Here is a 21,027-nt window from a genome sequence, read left to right on the forward strand (position 1 = left end):
GCGCCCGGCTTGGGGTGGGCCCCGGCGCCCGACGGCGGCCACGCGGGGGGTCACCCAGCAGACGCGAGTCCTCCGTGTCCCCCCCCCGACTCTGCCCTTCACACAAGCACCGCACGTCCGGTAAACTGAGGCAGGAACCGAGCGTGTTACCCTCTGCCGGTCCAGCCGCTCCAGGTCCCTTCGTCCTCGTTCTACAGCGTCTCTCCGGTCTCGCCGCCTGCTTTCTTCTCGCCGCCTGCTTTCTTCCCACGTTTCATCGTCTTCCGTTCGGTCTCCGACTTGTTCCTCGTCTACACGGCACAGGATGGAAAACACAGAGACTAACACACGAGGAAAAACCCGCCCACCGTCTACACTGAGACCCCCAACTACAGTCTACACTGAGACCCCGACCCACCGTCTACACTGAGACCCCGACCCACTGTCTACACTGTGACCCCAACCACTGTCTACACTGAGACCCCGACACACTGTCTACACTGAGACCCCCCAACCCAGTCTACACTGAGACCCCCCGACCCACTGTCTACACTGAGACCCCGACCCACTGTCTACACTGAGACCCCAACCACTGTCTACACTGACACCCCGACCCACTGTCTACACTGAGACCCCGACGCACTGTCTACACTGAGACCCGCCGACCCACTGTCTACACTGAGACCCCCAACTACTGTCTGCACTGAGACCCCGACCCACTGTCTACAATGAGACCCCCGACCCACCGTCTACACTGAGACCCCCTCCCACCGTCTACACTGAGACCCCGACCCACCGTCTACACTGAGACCAACTTGTGTGTTCCCAAGACGGAAGTCCCTCCCACGATCACTCCAGGAAGTCCCTCCCACGATCACTCCAGGAAGTCCCTCCCACAATCACTCCCAGGAAGTCCCTCCCACGATCACTCCCAGGAAGTCCCGCCCATGATCACTCCAGGAAGTCCCGCCCATGATCACTCCAGGAAGTCCCTCCCATGATCACTCCCAGGAAGTCCCTCCCACAAGCACTCCCAGGAAGTCCCTCCCACGATCACTCCCAGGAAGTCCCTCCCACGATCACTCCAGGAAGTCCCGCCCACGATCACTCCCAGGAAGTCCCGCCCACAATCACTCCAGGAAGTCCCTCCCACGATCACTCCCAGGACATCCCTCCCACGATCACTCCCAGGAAGTCCCTCCCACGATCACTCCAGGAAGTCCCTCCCACCGACAGGAAGCGCACATGGTGGGCCCACGAGCCCTCCCCGACGGCGGCCGGAGCGGGACGGCGTGCGGGTGGGGGTGGGGCCGCGGTCGGGGCAGCCGGCGGCCGCACGAGGGCCCCCCCGACCGGCAAACTCCCAACGTCGTCTTCTGACTGTGAAGCACTGAAGGTGCTTAAAGATGGTCTCCGTGTCCCACGGCCGGCGCCAGCTGCCCTGGCTAATCCTCCACCCGCGGCGCCGGCACGCCCGGTTCTAGTCCCGGCGGCCCCTCTTCCAGGCCGGCTCTCTGCTGTGGCCCGGGAGGGCAGTGGAGGATGGACCCTGCACCCCATGGGGGACCGGGAGAAGCACCTGGCCCCCGCCATCGGATTGGCACAGTTCCCGCCGCGGCGGCCATCTTGGAAGGCAAACCAACGGCAAAAAGGAAGACCTTCCTCTCCGTCAAAAAAAAAAGGGTGGGGGTGGGGATGGGGCCCCTCCCTCCCTCCCTCCCTCCCCCCTCCCCTCCCTCCCTCCCTCCCTCCGTCGCTCTTTCAAGTAGACGAAAATGAACGAATGCAACAAAAAAAAAAAAGCGGGGACACTGGAAACAGCGGAACTCACAGGCAGCGGACGACTCCGACTCCCCGCGATTCCTAGAGACGCTCTCGTCCGCATTCGGAAACCCCGTTTGTCTGTGATCGACGCTGCAGACCAGAAGAATAAATTTTTTTTTTAATTTATTTTATTTTTTTATTTTATTTTTTTATTTTTTATTTTTTTGATTCATTTTATTATTTTTATTTTATTTATTTTTTTATTTTTTATTTTTTTATTTTTTTGATTTACTTTATTTTATTATTTTCATTTTATTTTTTATTTTTTTATTTTTTTTATTTTTTTAATTTATTTTATTTTATTTTTTTATTTTTTATTTTTTTATTTTTTTGATTTATTTTATTATTTTTATTTTATTTTTTATTTTTTTATTTTTTATTTTTTTGATTTATTTTATTATTTTTATTTTATTTTTTATTTTTTTATTTTTTATTTTTTTGATTTATTTTATTATTTTTATTTTATTTTTTATTTTTTTATTTTTTATTTTTTTATTTTCTTGATTTATTTCATTTTATTATTTTTATGTTATTTTTTAAGTTTTTATTTTTTTATTTTTTTGATTTACTTTATTTTATTATTTTCATTTTATTTTTTATTTTTTTATTTTTTTTTATTTTTTTAATTTATTTTATTTTATTTTTTTATTTTTTATTTTTTTGTTTTTTTGATTTATTTCATTTTATTTTTATTTTATTTTTTATTTTTTTATTTTTTATTTTTTTATTTTTTGATTTATTTCATTTTATTTTTATTTTATTTTTTATTTTTTTATTTTTTTATTTTTTTTGATTTATTTCATTTTATTATTATTTTATTTTTTATTTTTTTATTTTTTTTTTATTTTTTTGATTTATTTTATTTTATTATTTTTATTTTATTTTTTATTTTTTTATTTTTTATTTTTTTATTTTTTTAATTTATTTTATTTTATTATTTTTATTTTATTTTTTCATTTTTGATTTTCTTATTTTTTTATTTTTATTTTTTTGACAGAGTGGACAGTGAGAGAGACAGAGAGAAAGTCACGTGTTCCCCCAGAGAAGTCACATGACTCTGAGACTGCACGTCATTCTACAGTCTGAATGCAGATTCTGCCTGGTCACGTGACCTCTCACACCACCTGAAAACCAGCCCGCAAAGTCCACGCAAGCACAGCTCAGACCGCAGGTCACATGACTCCGCTGCAGCTGGTCGGAACCGGTACTCGCCTGATGTCCTCCTCTGCGGGGCCGGCACACGCGCGGATGGAGAGGCTGGACGCGGCGGGTGACGGCTGGCGCGTTCCCTGCGGGCGGGGGCTGGGGGGGGCCGCGTGCGGTCGGCTCGGACCTGGAGAACCAACGAGCCCGCGAGAGTCACAGACCGCGTGTGCTGGAGAGCTCTTAGTCCAAAAAAATCAATCCCAATTACTAATCAATCATTAATTAATAAATATTAATTAATAATTCATTAATCAATCAATAAAATTACTAATTAATCCAGAAAATCAATCCAAATTATTATTAATCAATTAAGTTATTAAATTATTAATCCAAAAATTAGTCCAAATTATCAATTAATTTATCTATTAAATTATTAATTAATATTGACTATTAACTAAGTAAATTATTAATTAATCAAAAATAAATCCAAATTATTAATCAGTTACTAATTAAATTATCAATTAATACTAATTAATTATTTACTAATTAATCCAGAAAATCACTAATTAATCCAGAAAATTAATCCAAATTAATCAATTATCAATCAATAAAATTATTAATTAAGATCAATTAACTATTAATTAATCCAAACCATCAACTATTAATTTAATTACTAATCAAATTATAAATTAATCCAAAAACTTAGTCCAAATTATTAATATCAACTAATTAAATTATTAATGAATGTTGATCATTAATTAAACTATTAATTAATCCAAAAATTAGTCCAAATCAGTGATCAATCAATATTAATTAAATTATTAATATAAAATCAATCCAAATTAATTAACATTAATTAATATGAAATCAATCCAAATCATTAATTATTAATATTAATTATTGATTAATTGAGTTATTGATTAATCCAAAACCGAGGGTTCCGTCACCGCACTGGCACGCGCTCACCCTCGCGGGCCGCGTCCCCGTCCAGGCTGGTCTCCGCGGCGGGCGGCGGCGAGCAGGGAAGCGGCCGGGAGGAGGCGCCCCCGCGTGGCCGTGAAGCCGCACCGCCCACCGCCGTCCCCGCGTCGTCGCTCTGGTGCCCGTCGGGCTCGTCCCGAGCGCGCGCGCGTGTCCCCCGGCGGGCGGCGGCTCCTCCGGCGACGGCGCCGACCGGGCGACCCGCCACGCGGCAGGCGTCGCGCTCCGGGGCTGCGGGCGGCAGACGCGTGAGAACCAAGTCCAGGAAGGTCACGTGACCAGAGGAGACCCCCCCCACGGCACGCGGTGACCAAACGCTCCACGGTGACCCGTCAGACACCCCACAGGCCAGCAGGGAACCGCGAGGCTCGGCCGAGGCGCGAAGAGGAAACCGTCACCCCGGATTTTATACCCTGCTAAGCTGTCACGTGGGAAAGAAGCGGAAATACAGACTTTTCATAGCGAATGTTGAGAGACTTTCTGACCACCCGTCCTGTCCTGCGAAACATACTTAAGGGTGCGTCACAGAGACACCGTCATCCCGGATTATTATACCCTGCTAAGCTGTCACGTGGGAATGAAGGGGAAATACAGACTTCTCATAGCAATCATTGAGAGACTTTCTGACCACCCGTCCTGTCCTGCAAAAGATACTTAAGGGTGCGTCACACACAGAGACACGGAGACACCATCATGCCGGATTTTATACCCTGCTAAGCTGTCACGTGGGAATGAAGGGGAAATAAAGATCTTTTGTAACAAACAGACATTGAAAGACTTTGTAACCACCAGTCCAGTCCTGCAAAACATACTTAAGGGTGCGTCACAGAAACACAGAGACACTATCATCCCGGATTTTATACCCTGCTAAGCTGTCATGTCTGAATGAAGCGGAAACAAAGACTTTTCATAGCGAACACTGAAAGACGTTCTGACCACCCGTCCTGTCCTGCGAAACATACTTAAGGGTGCGTCACACACAGAGACACGGAGACACGGAGACACGGAGACACGGAGACACGGAGACACGGAGACACGGAGACGCGGCCGTCAACACGAAAGAAGGCAAAGCAGGGAAACCAGCAATGAGATGGCGGGAAGTTCACAGTATGAACTGGACACGCCGGGGACACGGCAGGGCAACGTCACCACGTGCCGACAGTCACGCTGACCGAAAACGGCCTCGACTCTCGGGCTAAAGGACAGACCGTCTGAACGGACGGAAAACAAAACCCAACGACCTGCCGCTTCCAAGACACGCACACGCCACATGCCACACGCCACACACACGCACGCACACGCGGTGCCCGGGCCGGCGGCCTCCCCGACCTGTCTGTGTCCCCTTCAGCTCTGACTCCAGCTCGGCGACCTGAACCGTCAGCCTCCTCACGGCAACGTCGCGGTCCAGCATCTGGGCCTCCAGCCGCGCCGAACGCGCCACCTGCAAGACCCGACGTGGGCGGCGGGCTCAGACCCGGGGTCAGGGGTCAGGGTCAGGGTCAGGGGTCACGGGTACTGGCCTCGTCCTGCAGCTGTTTCCGGAGAGCCTGTTTGTGCGCCTCGAACCGCGCGTGCTCCGCCGCGACGGCACGTCCCGCCTCCCTCAGCTCGTCCTGGAGAACCGCGAGCTCAGCAGCCGGCTGCGCCAAGCCTGAGATTCGGGGTCAAAAAACACAGAAACGGAAAAAAAAAAGACACGCCTGGTCACCGCCACACTTGAGTTTTCTTCGTCCATTTAAAAGCCGCCGACAGATTGGCACAGCCCCCGCCATCAGATTGGCACAGCCCCCGCCACGGCGGCCATCTTGGAAGGTAAACCAACGGCAAAGGAAGCCCTTCCCCTCTCTCTCTCTCTCTCTCTCTCTCAAATCTTCCTTCTGACAGTGAATCGTGCAGAACCAGCAGGAAGGAATTCTGGGTACAGAACGTTCTAGAAGCTTCCTGACTCAAGACAGTGAACACTCGCCCACCGCACGCGACGTACGGCTCAGCAGACGCACGTTCTCGCTCCGGCTGTCCGCCAGCTGCCGTCTCAGGAGCTCGTTCTGTGCCTGCAGCGCCAGCCGCTCCGCCTTCAGTGCCGATTCATCGCGCGTGTCTTTGATCCTTGCTGAGTCACCGCTCGTGTCTTTGATTTTTGCTGAGTCATCCCTCGTGTCCTTCATCCTTGCTGAGTCATTACTCGTGTCGTTCATCTTTGCTGAGTCACCGCTCGTGTCTTTGATTTTTGCTGAGTCATCGCTCGTGTCTTTGATTTTTGCTGAGTCATCGCTCGTGTCTTTGATTTTTGCTGAATCATCGCTCGTGTCCTTGATCCTTGCTGAGTCACCGCTCGTGTCTTTGATTTTTGCTGAGTCACCGCTCGTGTCTTTGATTTTTGCTGAGTCATCGCTCGTGTCTTTGATCCTTGCTGAGTCACCACTCGTGTCTTTGATTTTTGTTGAGTCATCGCACGTGTCCTTGACCCTCTCGCTCAGCACTCGGTTCTGCTCCGTCACCGCCAGCAGCTGGGCCCTCAGAGACTCCAACTCGACCTGCAACTGACACTGAGTACTGAGTTAGCCTGACCAGCACCCCCGTGTGACACTGAGTACTGAGTTAGCTAAGTCATCACCTCCCCTCCCTGCACAGTCCCTGTGACACTGAGTACTGAGTTAACCTGACCAGCACCCCCGTGTGACACTGAGTACTGAGTTAGCTAAGTCATCACCTCCCCTCCCTGCACAGTCCCTGTGACACTAAGTACTGAGTTAACCTGACCAGCACCCCCGTGTGACACTGAGTACTGAGTACACCTGACCAGCACCCCCGTGTGACACTGAGTACTGAGTTAAGCTGACCAGCACCCCCGTGTGACACTGAGTACTGAGTTAACTAAGTCATCACCTCCCCCTCCCTGCACAGTCCCTGTGACACTGAGTACTGAGTACACCTGACCAGCACCCCCGTGTGACACTGAGTACTGAGTTAAGCTGACCCAGCACCTTCTCAGTCACATGACAAACAGCCTGAACACGTCATGTGAGTCAAAAAAAAGTGACTAAAATTGGAATTTGCATATTACAGACTATTTTAAAAAAATACCTTAATTAGAAATTTGCATATTAAACGCTATTTTACCAAACCATTAATCAAAAATTTGCATATTCAAGACTATTTCAATAACAAAATGTTAATCAGAAATTTGCATATTCAAGACTACCTAAATAAAATGTTAATCTTGCATATTAATCAGAAATTTGCATGTTAATCAGAAATTTGCATATTAATCAGAAATTTGCATATTCAAGACTATTTAAATGAGATGTTAATCGGAAATTTGCATACTGCAGACTATCTCAATAAAAAGCCGCGATCACCTCGCGCTCCCTCACGCGGGGCGGGGGCGGGCCGAGCTCCGTCTGTCTCGCGCTGACGGCCGCGAGCGCCTCCTGCAGACGGACGGCTCGTCCTGCAAGGAAACCGCACGTCACACGGCGCGTCCCCGCGAGCGTAGGCGCCGCCACGTCACGCCTGCTGACCGACTCACGGACGCCACGTCGGGCTTGTTGACCGACTCACGGCCACCCCACACGTGACAGGGCGGGGTCAAGGGTCAGCGGGCGAGACAGAGAAAGAGAGAGAGAGAGAGAGAGCTCCCTGCTGTGTCCCGGATGAGAGAAGTGGAGAGACTCGCACTCAGAACCACCTTCACTCTCCGTCTCGTGCTGCAGCTCGTCGTCGGCTCCCGCGACCTTCAGCTCAAGCTGGCGCCTGCGACGGGGGAGGACTCAGCGCGGAAGGTGCTGGGAACTCAGTCCCCAGCACCCTCCACTCGGTCCCCAACACTCGTGAAGTCAGTCCACAAACGCTCGTGAAGTCAGTCCACAAACGCTCGTGAAGTCAGTCCACAAACGCTCGTGAAGTCAGTCCACAAACGCTCGTGAAGTCAGTCCACAAACGCTCGTGAAGTCAGTCCACAAACACTCGTGAAGTCAGTCCACAAACGCTCAGTCCACAAACGCTCGTGAAGTCAGTCCACAAACGCTCGTGAAGTCAGTCCACAAACACTCGTGAAGTCAGTCCACAAACGCTCGTGAAGTCAGTCCACAAACGCCCGACTCTCTCTCTCTCTCTCTCTCACACTCGCTCCTGCAGCTGCTGCTCCCGCCTCCTCAGCGCGTCCGTCATCCTCCTCGTTTCCTCCTCGTGCTGCTTCCGGCTCCTGAAAGCACAAGGACACGCGCAGGCCGAACTGAGAAACTGAGGCAGACGCGTCACGTGGCTGACGGACGCCCCGACCTGGGACGGTCACGTGGTCAGCGGCCATCTTGAATTCATGGAGGAAGACTCATCGTCTCTGACCTGGTTCGTGCTGAGTCATCGTCTGACCTCGTGTGTGCTGAGTCATCGTCTGACCGCGTGCGTGCTGTCATCGTCTCTGACGTTTGTGCTGAGTCATCGTCTGACCGCGTTTGTGCTGAGTCACCGTCTGACCTGGTTCGTGCTGAGTCATCGTCTGCGTTTGTGCTGAGTCATCGTCTGATCGCGTCCGTGCTGAGTCATCGTCTGGCTGTGTGCGTGCTGAGTCGTCGTCTCTGACCTGGTTCGTGCTGAGTCATTGTCTGACCGCATTCATGCTGAGTCATTGTCTCTGATTTCGTTTGTGCTGAGTCATCGCCTGACCTCATTTGTGCTGAGTCATCGTCTCTGACCTCATTTGTGCTGAGTCATCGTCTGACCTGGTTTGTGCTGAGTCACCGTCTGACCTGGTTCGTGCTGAGTCATCGTCTGACCTGGTTCGTGCTGAGTCATCGTCTGACCTGGTTCGTGCTGAGTCATCATTTGACCTCATTTGTGCTGAGTCATCGTCTGACCTGGTTTGTGCTGAGTCATCGTCTGACCTGGTTCGTGCTGAGTCATCGTCTGACCGCGTTTGTGCTGAGTCACCATCTGACCTCGTGCGTGCTGAGTCATCGTCTGACCTGGTTCGTGCTGAGTCATCGTCTGACCACGTTCGTGCTGAGTCGTCGTCTGACCTGGTTCATGCTGAGTCATCGTCTGACCTGGTTTGTGCTGAGTCATCGTCTGACCTCATTTGTGCTGAGTCGTCGTCTGACCTGGTTCGTGCTGAGTCACCGTCTGACCTGGTTTGTGCTGAGTCAGCGTCTGGCCGCGTCCGCGCGTCACTCACAGCTCGAAGGCGTCGGCCCTCCGCGTCAGCTCCAGTCTGGTCTACACCCCACATCCAGCCCGGTCTACACCCCACATTGCAACAACCCAGTCCGGTCTACACCCCACATCCAGCCCGGTCTACACCCCACATGGCCGCCAACAGGACAAGGGCCTCCCTGCTCGGGCCACCCGCGAGCGCCACCTCCTGGAGCCTCCTGACTCTCTCGACGGCCTCCTTCTCTCGGGCCGCCAGGGACTCGGCCTTCGCCCGCCAGGCCCTCGCGCACGCGCCCCGCAGCTCCGCCAGCGCCTCCTCGCGCCGCCGCCTCTCCTCCATCTTGACTCTCGCGATCTCGGTCTCTCTCAGATACTCCAGCTGCAAAACACCGACTTCCGTCAGTCGCTAGAAAAACGGTTGTTGATCGACAAAACGGTTGTTGATCGACACACAGAGACGAAACGGTTGTTGATCGACAAAACGGTTGTTGATCGACACACAGAGACGAAACGGTTGTTGATCGAGAAAACGGTTGTTGATTGACACACAGACATGAAACGGTTGTTGATTGACAAAACAGTTGTTGATCGACACACAGAGACGAAACGGTTGTTGATCGACAAAACGGTTGTTGATCGACACACAGACACGAAACGGTTGTTGATCGACACCGCCGGGACGACGCTCACCCTCTGGCGCATTTCCGCCCGCAGCTGCTCCTCCACGTCCCTCTTGTAGTCGCTCAACTTTGCGTCCAGAGACGCCGTCTTCGGGTGCCGGGACTTCGCGTCGGCGAACGCGTCGTCGATGAGCCGGAGCTTTTCGGCTGTTAAAAAAAAAAAAAAAAACAAAACCGCACGTTGAATCGGGACACACGGACGCGGGCGGGCGCACACAACCGTGACGTGTCAACGGACAGAGAGCCACACACGCCACGTCGTCCACCCCGCCGTGTTACGAAAAAGGAACTGAAGTGTGTTGAGCGACTATCTGATGGTACGGCCAGAAAGGAACTGAAGTGTGTTGAGCGACTATCTGATGGTACGGCCGGAAAGGAGCTGAAGTGTGTTGAGCGACTATGTGATGGTACGGCCGGAAAGGAACTGAAGTGTGTTGAGCGACTATGTGATGTATGGCCGGAAAGGAACTGAAGTGTGTTGAGCGACTATCTGATGGTACGGCCGGAAAGGAGCTGAAGTGTGTTGAGCGACTATCTGATGGTACGGCCGGAAAGGAGCTGAAGTGTGTTGAGCGACTATCTGATGGTACACGTCACACGCATGAACACGCTCTCTCACGCGACAGCACACGCCTACCGGCTCCAGCGTCTCTGTCGGCTGCAGACACCTGCAAGGAGAGAGCGTTTTGTGCGGATTCTGGCTGACGACCGGAACGAGCAGGCCGGAGCAGCCGCAGGCGGGACGCCCACCAGGGACGCGTGCAGGCCGGACGGCGGGCGGATTCCCACGAGCTGGAGCACGTCCCGCTCGCTCAGCACCTGGCGGGGACGAGAACGAGGAGGGCGTTTCACATGATGAATGACAGAAAAAAGAACGAGGTGAACATTTTACATGTTAAATGATAGAAAAAAAGAACGAGGCGGCCATTTTACATGATGAATAAAGAAAAAGAACGAGGCAGCCATTTTGCATGTTGAATGATAGAAAAAAGAACGAGGCAGCCATTTTACATGATGAATAAAGAAAAAGAACGAGGCGGCCATTTTACATGTTAAATGATAGAAAAAGAACGAGGCGGACATTTTACATGATGAATGACAGAAAAGAACGAGGCGGACATTTTACATGTTAAATGATAGAAAAAGAACGAGGCGGACATTTTACATGATGAATGACAGAAAAAAGAACGAGGCGGACATTTTACATGATGAATAAAGAAAAAAGAATGAGGCGGCCATTTTACATGATGAATGTCAGAAAAAAAGAACGAGGCAGCCATTTTACATGATGAATAAAGAAAAAGAACGAGGCGGCCATTTTACATGTTAAATGATAGAAAAAGAATGAGGTGGACATTTTACATGTTAAATGATAGAGAAAAAGAACGAGGTGGCCATTTTACATGATGAATGACAGAAAAGAACGAGGCGGACATTTTACATGTTAAATAATAAAGAAAAAGAACGAGGCGGCCATTTTACATGTTAAATGATAGAAAAAGAACGAGGCGGCCATTTTACATGTTAAATGATAAAAAAAGAACGAGGCGGCCATTTCACATGCTGAATGATGAATGAAGACGTTTGCGGGACACTGAGCCTCCCGCTTCAGGTAATTCTGCTGACAAAGCAAATCTCAGCTCGTTCTAAAGGAAACAGCGAACGCTGCAGTGTGGGCCTACTCAGTGTGACGTCACACCTGCAGGGGGCCTACTCAGTGCACACACATTCCAAGATGGCCGACAAGTGAACCTGGTGAGTCCAGAAACACTTTCCCATGATGCAACACTGTCTTCTTCAGATCACTGTGAACACATTTTCCCATGATGCCACCTTTGTTTATTTTAATATTTTATTATTTATATTGATGTATTTATTTCAATATTTTATTATTTATTTTAATATTTTATTATTTTTCAATATTTTATTATTTGTTTATATTAATATTTTTATTTATTTTAATGTTTTAATTATATTAATTTTTATTTGTTTAAATATTTTAGTGATTTTATTTATTTCAATATTTTATTATCTGTTTATATTGATATTTTTACTTGTTTTATTTGTTTGATATTGATACTTTTGTTTTATTTATTTTAATGTTTTATTGTTTATATTAATATTTTTTGTTTTATTTATTTTAATTTATTATAATATATTTTATTTATTTTTTTATTTTTGTATTTTATTATTTATGTTAACATTTTATTTACTTTAATATTTATTGTTTAATTATATTACTATATTTTACTTGTTTATTTTATTATTTTATTTATATTTTTGTTTATTCACTTTATTGATTTTAATATTTTATTATGTTAATATTTATTTTATTTACTTTTATATTTTATTTTTTATAAGACATTACCATTTTAATATTTTCCTACTATTCTAGGAAACAATGGTTCAGGTAAGAGATAAACCCCAAAACTGAATCGCAAATACAGAACCGCGTCTCCCGAGCCGGACGTCTACGAGCTCTACATCAAGGTGCGTGCGTGCGGCGGGCTCGGGGCTCCCCACACCAACCGCGGCCGGTCCCGACCGCCGCAAACCGGCGGTTTTCCGTGTAAACCTCGACGACGCACTCGGGCCCTGCGACGCGCTCACGGCCGCCTCCTCCTCCTCCTCCTCCCGCAGTTCGCGATGAACCCGTTTTACGAGCCCGACTCCCCCGTCCGCTCCAGCGCCTTCGACAGGAAAGTTCAGTTTTTGGGCAAGAAGCACCTTCTAAGCTGAAGCCGGAAAATTCCGGATTAAAGTGATATTTGTGGACGTTGCGAATAACTCGATTAAACGGCCCGAAAAAAACTCCTCCTCGCAGTCTGAGTCTATTTAAATATAGTAGATTGTATTCTATTCCGTTTATATTTAGTGTAATGTGATAGTAGATTCTATTCCGTTTATACTTAGTGTAATGTGATCAGTGTAATTACATGTCGTATTTAAAAACTATATATAAAGCGACTAACACAGTCCGGGCTGGCTGTCGGCCCTCGAATTGTGTTTGGATTCACTTCTGAGTGAGCTTAGTCTCATCCTGGTGTAAAGCTGTGACCGTCCGTTTTTTATTTATTTGATTTCTTAAATAAAATAAAGATGTTTGTCCAAGATGGTGGCCGTTTTTTAAAGATTTTACATGTTATTTGAAAGAGATCTCAGAGTCTCTCCCCAAATGCCTGCAACAGCCAGGCGTAGGGGCGGGGTCCCCCCATCGCCTGCCGCCTCCCAGGGCGCACAAAGTGACATCCCGCAGGGGCGCGGGTTCGAGTCCCGCCTGCAGGTCGTCCACACGGGCTCCGATCCGGTGTGTGGCGTCCTCCTCAGGAAATCTGGACCCACAGACAGCGTGTGCATGTGTGTGCGTGTGGAGGCTCCCGTGTGCGGACACGGGAACGGGAAACCGGCAAGATGGCCGCCTCCACCGGTACGCGTGGAGTGACAAGGGTCGTTTATTCGTTCCTTGTGCTGATTTTGAATCACGTGACTAATTCCTGTTCAAAAAAACTAACACAAATCGCTCCTCCCCCACAGTCGATCAAGCAGTCGATCAACGTGCCTTCATATACCACGTAAACATCAATTCTAGCGAAACATGGACTGCTGACCCGGCTTTATTGTTTTTTTTTTCATTTTTTTTAAAGGATTCATTTATGTACTTGAAAGGGAGAGAGAGAAAGAGAGGGAGAGAGAGAGAGAGGAGAGAGGGCGGCTTTACCGGCTCCACCCCCGCGCCAGCCGGGCGGCCTGGTGACGTCATGTTTAAAAAAGAACAAAAAAAAAAAAAGGTCACAACACAGCCGAGTGTAAGTTCTAGAACAGCCGAGTTTTTTTAAAATTATAATTAACATCCGGGTCACCTCGTCCGTCATTACTCCTTCATTAACATCCGGGTCACCTCGTCCGTTAACTTCCGGGTCACCTCGTCCGTTAGCTCCAAGTCGCATATTTAAATCAGACGACCATTAAAAAAGTTCTAGAACAGTCAAGTTTTTTTTTATTATAATTAATAATTAACATCCGGGTGACCTCCTTCATTAACATCCGGGTCACCTCGTCTATTAACATCCGGGTCACCTCGTCCAAGTCACGTATTCAAATCCGACGACCGGTTCAGCAGCGAGCTCTTGCCGACGCCGCCGTCGCCCACCAGCACCAGCTTCAGCAGCGACGGCCGGCCCGCCATCTTGCCGCCGCCGCCCTCCGGGACGCTCGGACCCTGCGGGGGGGAGAGAGAGAGAGGCGTCAACGGCTGGTGTTCCAAGATGGCGGCCTCGCGCGGGCATTCCAAGATGGCGGCCTCCTGCCAGTGTTCCAAGATGGCGGCCCTCACGCCAGCATTCCAAGATGGCGGCCTCCTGCCAGTGTTCCAAGATGGCGGCCCTCACGCCAGCATTCCAAGATGGCGGCCTCCTGCCAGCGTTCCAAGATGGCGGCCCCCATGCCGGAAATCCACGCACAGTGCCGGCGTTCCAAGATGGCGGCCCTCATGCCGGCATTCCAAGATGGCGGCCCTCACGCCAGGAATGCATGCGGCTCCCAGCGGGCCCTAGAGCCGGCAGGTGCACTGGGCTCCCAGCTTGCATCGGTTTTGGTAGAGGCTCCCAGAATTCATCAGGGTGGGATGGGGCTCCCAGCATGCATCGGGGTGGGGTGGGGACTCCCAGCATGCATTGGGCTGGATCCCGGGCTCCCAGCATGCTCCACTGCCAGGCAGGGGCACTGCAGACCAGAGGACTCCCAGCATGCCCTGGGGCGAGTCGAGGGTCCAGGAGGCTCCCAGCATGCCCTGGGGCGAGTCGAAAGTCCAGGAGGCTCCCAGCATGCCCTGGGGCGAGTCGAGGGTCCAGGAGGCTCCCAGCATGCTCCGGGGCCCCAGGACTCCACCCCAAGTCCAGCAGGTGACAGGGCTCCCAGCATGCCCTGGGGCTCACCCATGTTCCAGGAGGCTCCCATCATGCCCCGCAACCCCACCCGACCCCGTCTCTGTCTCCGCCCCCCCCTGCAGGCCCCGCCCACGCGGCTCCGCCTCACCCTCCACTGGCCCGAGAGGATGCTGGGAGCCGCCGCCGGCCCGCCCAGGGGCATGCTGGGAGAACCCTGAGGACCGTCATGGCCGCCCACGGAGGAGGGGGCGGGGCTGCGCCGGCCCCGCCCCCGTGTCACTCATCACTGCCAACACCGTGACGTCATGGGGGCCACCGCCAGCCCCGCCCACGCCAGGAATGCATGCACGGCGCCGGCGTTCCAAGATGGCGGCCCTCGTGCGGGAAATCCACGCACGGTGCCGGCATTCAAAGATGGCGGCCCTCCTGCCGGCGTTCCAAGATGGCGGCCCTCATGCCGGGAACGTTGAAGTCTCCAGCCCTTCTCTCTCTCTCTCTCTCTCTCTCTCTCTCTCTTTCTCTCTCCAGACGCCAGACACAAGCTGGCTGATCCGGGTGCGAATTCAGACAGACTTTCATGTCTGCACGAGGGACACGGGCAACGCAATTTTTCATACAATATCATATTCCCTTTTTTTCCCTTTTTTTTTTTCACTAAAAGGCGTAAAATCCTTTCAGCTGTCTTTGGTTAAACGACTAAAAACAGCCTGCTGCGTTACTGTCAAAATTCTACCTAAAAATGGTCTCTGAAGACGCACACTCCGCAGTGTGGATTGACTATCAGACTACAACGACGTTCGTTTAGTCACTCAACAAACCACGTACGCACATCGCGAATCTTACCTTAATCGTCCAGCATCACGGTCTGCAAAGAAAAAAATTAAAAAAAGAAAATCACATTCAATTCAGACGACCTAGTGAGCACCTAATAATGATAATAATAACAACAACAACAACAAAGCCCGGTGTTAGGATCCACCCCCGGCAGGCAGGGATGGTTCAATGTGCAAAAAAAAAAACAATCAACGTGACACGTTCACAAACTGCAGAACAAAAACCTGAACGACCGCGTGACCCCGAAAAAATGAAAAAAAAAACCTAAGACCACGTGACCTGCTTTGACTCCGCGCTCTGCCCCTCCCCCCCCCGTGACCTGCGCGACCTTGAAAAAAAAAAAAAAAAAAGCCCGCCGTCCCGTCTCCCGCCGCGCCCCGCCCCGCCCCGCCCCGCGCGCCCCCGAGTCCCGAGCAGGCAGCGCGCGCGCCCCCGACCCGCCCCCCGCGCGCCCCCGCCGGAGCCCCGACCCGTCACCTCGTGTGAGCGCGCAGAGCGGGGACGCGGGCGGCGGGAGCGGACGGAGCCGTCCCGAGCGCAGGGAGCGACATGGCGGCCGGCCGGAGCGGAGACGGGCTGGAGGGGCGGGGCCGGGGATGTGGGCGCGGACAGGGGCGGGGCCGGCGGGGGCGGGGCGGGGCCGGCGGAGGCGGGGCGGGGCCGGCGGAGCGCAGGGAGCAACATGGCGGCCGGCCGGAGCGGAGACGGGCTGGAGGGGCGGGGCCGGGGAGGTGGGCGGGGCCGGGGGCGGGGCCGGGGAGGCGGGGCGGGGCCGGCGGAGCACAGGGAACAACATGGCGGCCGGCCGCAGCCGAGCCGGGCCGGCGGGGCGGGGCCAGGGGAGGTGGGCGGGGCCGGGGAGGCGGGGCGGGGCCAGGCGAGGCGAGCCGGACCGGAAGTGGCCCGGGGCCAGAGAGCCAGGCCAATCGGAGCCGCGCTCGGCCCGGGAGAACTTCCGGTTCAGGGGCGGGACGGCGCGGACAGCTCAGCCAATCCAAACTCACCCATCAGAGCACGTACGCGGGGGACCCGGAGCTTCCGCCGGACGCCGCGGGCGCATGCGCAGAAGGATCTGGGGGGGGGCTGCGCTCGCTCGCGCCTGAAGCGAGTCATCCTGCTGCAGGTGTCCGGCCGCGAACTGTTTGCTTTTTAGTTTTTTAAATTATTTATTTATTGATCTTTTAATTATTTATTTATTATTTTTAAATTTTATTTATTTTTAATTATTTATTTATTCATTTATTATTTTTAAAATTCATTATTTTTAATTATTTATTTTTAAAATATTTATTTATTTTAATTTTTATTTTAATTTATTTTTATTTTTATTTATTTATTATTTTTAATTAGTTATTTATTATTTTTAAATTTTATTTATTTATCATTTAATTAATTAATTTTATTTTATTATTTATCTTATTATTTATTATTATTATTTTTAATTTTATTTATTTATTTTTAATTTTATTTATTAATTTTTAATTTTTAAAATTATTTATTTTAATTTTTTATTTCTTTATTTTTTAGATTTATTTATTTATTTTTAGAATTTTATTTATTCATTATTTTTTAACTTTATTTATTTTTTTAGATTTTATTATATTTTTAAATTATTTATTTATTTGTTATTTTAATTAATTAATTAATTAATTAATTTTTTTTTGAACTGTTTCTGATCAAGACGGTTAAAGCGGTGCTCATACTGGGGCGCAGGTTCGAGTCCCGGCTCCTCCACTTCCGGTCCGCTCTCTGCTGACGTGCCCGGGAAAGCAGCACAAGATGGCGCCCACGTCCTCGAGCCTGCACCCGCGTGGGAGACCCGGATGGAGCTCCCGGCTCCCGGCTTCGGATCGGCACAGCTCCGGCCGTGGTAGCCATCTGGGGAGAGAACCAGCAGACGGAAGACCCCTCTCTCTCCCTCTCTGCTCTCTGTTTGTTGATCGACTCTCCTGTTTGTTGATCGACTCTCCTGTTTGTTGATCGACTCCTCTCTCTATTTGTTGATCGACTCTCCTCTGTCTCTCCTCTGTCTCTCTCTCTCTCTCTCCTCTCTGTTTGTTGATCGACTCTCCTGTTTGTTGATCGACTCTCTCTCCCCTCTCTTTCTCTCTCCTCTCTCTCTCTCTTTCTCTCTCTCTCTCTCTCTACTTCTCTCTGTAACTCTTTCAAATAAATAAAACAAATCCTAAAAAAAAAAAAGATGGCGGAAGTACTTGAGGTCGTGCCAGTCACACGGGAGACCCAGATGGCGTCGTTGACCTCTGACCTCTGCAGACGTGGACACTGAGCTGGGTCACAGGGGTCAGCCTGACCTCTGACCTCATGGGCGTTTCAGCCGGATCCGAATGGCTTAAGGGCTGATTCCGAGGCCAGAGTGCAGGTCAGGGTGCTGGTCACTCTGAGTCGGCGTGTGTCCCGCGTTGGATCCTTCTCGCTCCGTTTCGATTCCATCAGTTATTGTTCCCAGACGCTCGGTCTTAGTCATGTGACCCTCCGACACTGTCAACTCGTAAGTTGTTTCTGGGTTCGTGAGGGTAGACGACGGCTTAGACGCGTCACAGAAATATGATCACGGAGTCAGCTCCATCCGGGTCCCCCAGGGTCACATCCGGGTTCTCCAGGGCCACACCCGGGTCTCCAGGGCCACATCCGGGTCTCCAGGGCCACATCCGGGTCCCTCCAGGGCCACATCCAGGTCCCTCCAGGGCCACATCCGGATCCCCCAGGGCCACATCCGGGTCCTCCAGGGCCACATCCGGTCTCCAGGGCCACATCCGGGTCTCCAGGGCCACACCCGGGTCCCCCAGGGCCACATCCGGGTCTCCAGGGCCACATCCGGGTCTCCAAGGCCACATCCGGGTCCCTCCAGGGTCACATCAGGGTCCCTCCAAGGTCACACCCGGGTCCCTCCAGGGCCACATCCGGGTTCTCCAGGGCCACACCCGGGTCCCCCAGGGCCTAAATCCGGGTCCCCCAGGGCCACATCCGGGTCTCCAGGACCACATCTAGGACCTCCAGGGCCACATCCGCGTCCCTCCAGGGTCACATCTAGTACTCCCAGGGCCACATCCGGGTCCCCCAGGCCCTAAATCCGGGTCTCCAGGGCCACATTCGGGTCTCCAGGGCCACATCTAGGTCCCCCAGGGCCACACCCGGGTCCCCCAGGGCCACATCCGGGTCTCCAGGGCCTACATCCGGGTCTCCAGGGCCACATCTAGGTCCCCCAGGGCCTAAATCCGGGTCCCCCAGGGCCACATCCGGGACCCCCAGCGCCACATCCGGTTGTCCAGGGCCACATCCGGGTCCCCCAGGGCCACATCCGGGTCTCCAGGGCCTCATCTAGGTCCCCCAGGGCCACATCTAGGACCTCCAGGGCCACATCCGGGTCCCCAGGGCCTACATCCGGGTCTCCAGGGCCACATCTAGGTCTCCCAGGGCCTAAATCCGGGTCCCCCAGGGCCACATCCGGGACCCCCAGGGCCACATCCGGTTGTCCAGGGCCACATCCGGGTCCCCCAGGGCCACATCCGGGTCTCCAGGGCCTCATCTAGGTCCCCCACGGCCACATCCGGGTCCCCCAGGGCCGAAATCCGGGTCTCTAGGGCCACATCCGCGTCCCCAGGGTCACATCCGGGTCTCCAGGGCCACATCCGGGTCCCCAGGGCCACATCCGGGTCCCTCCAGGGTCACACCCGGGTCCCCCAGGGCCTAAATCCGGGTCCCCAGGGCCACATCAGGGTCCCCAAGGCCACATCTAGCACCCCCAGGGCCAAATCCGGGTCCCTCCAGGGTCACACCCGGGTCCCCCAGGGCCTAAATCCGGGTCCCCCAGAGCCACATCTAGGTCCCCCAGGGCCTAAATCCGGGTCTCCAGGTCCACATCTAGGACCCCCAGGGCCACATCCGGGTCCCCCAGGGCCACACCCGGGATCCCCAGGGCTAAATCCGGGTCCCCCATGGCCACATCCGGGTCCCCCAGGGCCTAAATCCGGGTCTCCAGGGCCACATCCGGGTCTCCAGGGCCACATCTAGGTCCCCCAGGGCCACATCCGGGTCCCCCAGGGCCACATCTAGGTCCCCCAGGGCCTAAATCCGGGTCTCCAGGTCCACATCTAGGACCCCCAGGGCCACATCCGGGTCCTTCCAGGGTCACATCCAGGTCCTTCCAGGGTCACATCAGGGTCCTTCGAGGGCCACATCCAGGTCACCCAGGGCCTAAATCCGGGTCTCCAGGGCCACAGGCGGGTCCCTTCAGGGCCACATCCGGGTCCCCCAGGGCCTAAATCCGGGTCCCACAGGGCCACATCCGGGTCCCCCAGGGCCACATCTAAGTCCCCCAGGGCCACATCCGGGTCCCCAGGGCCACACCCGGGTCCCCCAGGGCCACATCCGGGTCCCTCCAGGTTCACATCAGGGTCCCCCAGGGCCACATCCGGGTCCCCCAGTGCCACATCTAGGTCCCGAGGGCCACATCCGGGTCCCCAGGGCCTAAATCCGGGTCTCCTGGGCCACATCCGGTTCCCCCAGGGCCACGTCCGGGTCCCTCCAGGGTCACATCCGGGTCTCCAGGGCCACATCTAGGACCCCCAGGGCCACATCTAGGTCCCCCAGGGCCACATCCGGGTCTCCAGGGCCACATCCGGGTCCCCCAGTGCCACATCTAGGTCCCGAGGGCCACATCCGGGTCACTCCAGGGCCACTTCCGGGTCCCCCAGGGCCACATCCGGGTCTCCAGGACCACATCTAGGTCCCCCAGGGCCAAATCTAGGACCCCCAGGGCCACATCTAGGACCCCCAGGGCCACATCCGGGTCCCCAGGGCCACATCCGGGTCACCAGAGCCACATCTAGGACCCCCAGGGCCACATATGGGACCCCCAGGGCCACATCCAGGTCTCTCCAGGGCATAAATCCGGGTCTCCAGGACCACATCCGGGTCCCCCAGGGCCACAATCCGGGTCCCCCAGGGCCACATCCGGGTCTCCAGGACAACATCCGGGTCCCCCAGGGCCACATCCGGGTCTCCAGGGCCACAACCGGGTCCCCCAGGGCCACATCTAGGTCCCCTAGGGCCACATCCGGGTCCCCAGGGCCACATCCGGGTCCCCAGGGCCTAAATGCGGGTCTCCAGCACCACATCTAGGTCCCCCAGAGCCACATCCGGGTCCCCCAGGGCCACAATCCGGGTCCCCCAGGGCCTAAATCCGGGTCCCCAGGGCCACATCCGGGTCTCCAGGGCCACATCCGAGTCCCCCGGGCCACATCCGGGTCCCCCAGGGCCACATCCGGGTCCCTCCAGTGCCACACCTGGGTCTCCAGGGCCACATACGGGTCTCCAGGGCCACATCTAGGACCTCCAGGGCCTAAATCCGGGTCCCCCAGGGCCAAAATCCAGGTCCCCCAGGGCCACATCCGGGTCCCCAGGGCCACATCCGGGTCTCCAGGGCCACATCTAGGACCTCCAGGGCCTAAATCCGGGTCTCCAGGGCCACATCCGGGTCTCCAGGGCCACATCTAGGTCCCCCAGGGCCACATCCGGGTCCCCCA

At 52.6% G+C, this 21,027-nt stretch overlaps 1 protein-coding gene and 4 long non-coding RNA genes across 5 annotated transcripts in view; 1 reads left to right on the top strand and 4 right to left on the bottom strand.

Annotated features, from left to right (window-relative positions):
- Window positions 1–4,646: 4,646 nt before the first annotated feature.
- On the bottom strand, window positions 4,647–9,138 carry LOC138847712 (centriole and centriolar satellite protein OFD1-like). Its single transcript, XM_089325173.1, has 7 exons — window positions 9,104–9,138; window positions 8,054–8,134; window positions 7,619–7,683; window positions 7,290–7,381; window positions 5,915–6,464; window positions 5,451–5,581; window positions 4,647–5,371 (listed from the first exon to the last, which is right to left on the bottom strand). Exons 2-7 carry the CDS (start codon window positions 8,098–8,100, stop codon window positions 5,126–5,128), a joined length of 1,131 nt encoding a protein of 376 aa, XP_089181299.1. The 5' UTR covers window positions 8,101–8,134; window positions 9,104–9,138; the 3' UTR covers window positions 4,647–5,125.
- Window positions 9,139–9,140: 2 nt separating this feature from the next.
- LOC138847689 (uncharacterized) lies at window positions 9,141–9,903 on the bottom strand. The gene is made up of 2 exons (XR_016228682.1): window positions 9,772–9,903; window positions 9,141–9,460 (listed from the first exon to the last, which is right to left on the bottom strand). It is a non-coding gene; the product is annotated as an uncharacterized LOC138847689 (long non-coding RNA).
- Window positions 9,904–13,738: 3,835 nt separating this feature from the next.
- Window positions 13,739–16,089, bottom strand: LOC138847708 (uncharacterized). Its single transcript, XR_016228683.1, has 3 exons — window positions 15,959–16,089; window positions 15,491–15,512; window positions 13,739–13,980 (listed from the first exon to the last, which is right to left on the bottom strand). It is a non-coding gene; the product is annotated as an uncharacterized LOC138847708 (long non-coding RNA).
- Window positions 16,090–16,503: 414 nt separating this feature from the next.
- Window positions 16,504–17,680, top strand: LOC138847707 (uncharacterized). The gene is made up of 2 exons (XR_011385652.2): window positions 16,504–16,604; window positions 17,163–17,680. It is a non-coding gene; the product is annotated as an uncharacterized LOC138847707 (long non-coding RNA).
- The window catches only part of LOC149119088 (uncharacterized), a 46,703-nt gene continuing 42,836 nt past the window's right edge, over window positions 17,161–21,027 (bottom strand). Inside the window, exon 2 of the long non-coding RNA XR_016228684.1 lies at window positions 17,161–17,468. This is a non-coding gene — a long non-coding RNA (uncharacterized LOC149119088). The remainder of the gene's footprint in view (window positions 17,469–21,027) is intronic.

Source organism: Oryctolagus cuniculus, chromosome Y (assembly GCF_051225735.1).
Source record: "Oryctolagus cuniculus isolate XC-2025 breed Fujian yellow rabbit chromosome Y, ASM5122573v1, whole genome shotgun sequence".
NCBI classification, from domain to species: Eukaryota; Metazoa; Chordata; class Mammalia; order Lagomorpha; family Leporidae; genus Oryctolagus; species Oryctolagus cuniculus.

What these genes read in the sequence shown, in the direction of transcription:
- LOC138847712 (XM_089325173.1), bottom strand. Translation starts at nt 8,100, where the DNA reads ATGACGGACGCGCTGAGGAGGCGGGAGCAGCAGCTGCAGGAGCGAGT. An exon ending in CAGCAGCTGCAGGAGCGAGT is followed by an intron (nt 7,684 to 8,053) that starts GTGAGAGAGAGA and finishes CCCCCGTCGCAG; the next exon opens with GCGCCAGCTTGAGCTGAAGG. An exon ending in GAACGTGCGTCTGCTGAGCC is followed by an intron (nt 5,582 to 5,914) that starts GTACGTCGCGTG and finishes CCCGAATCTCAG; the next exon opens with GCTTGGCGCAGCCGGCTGCT.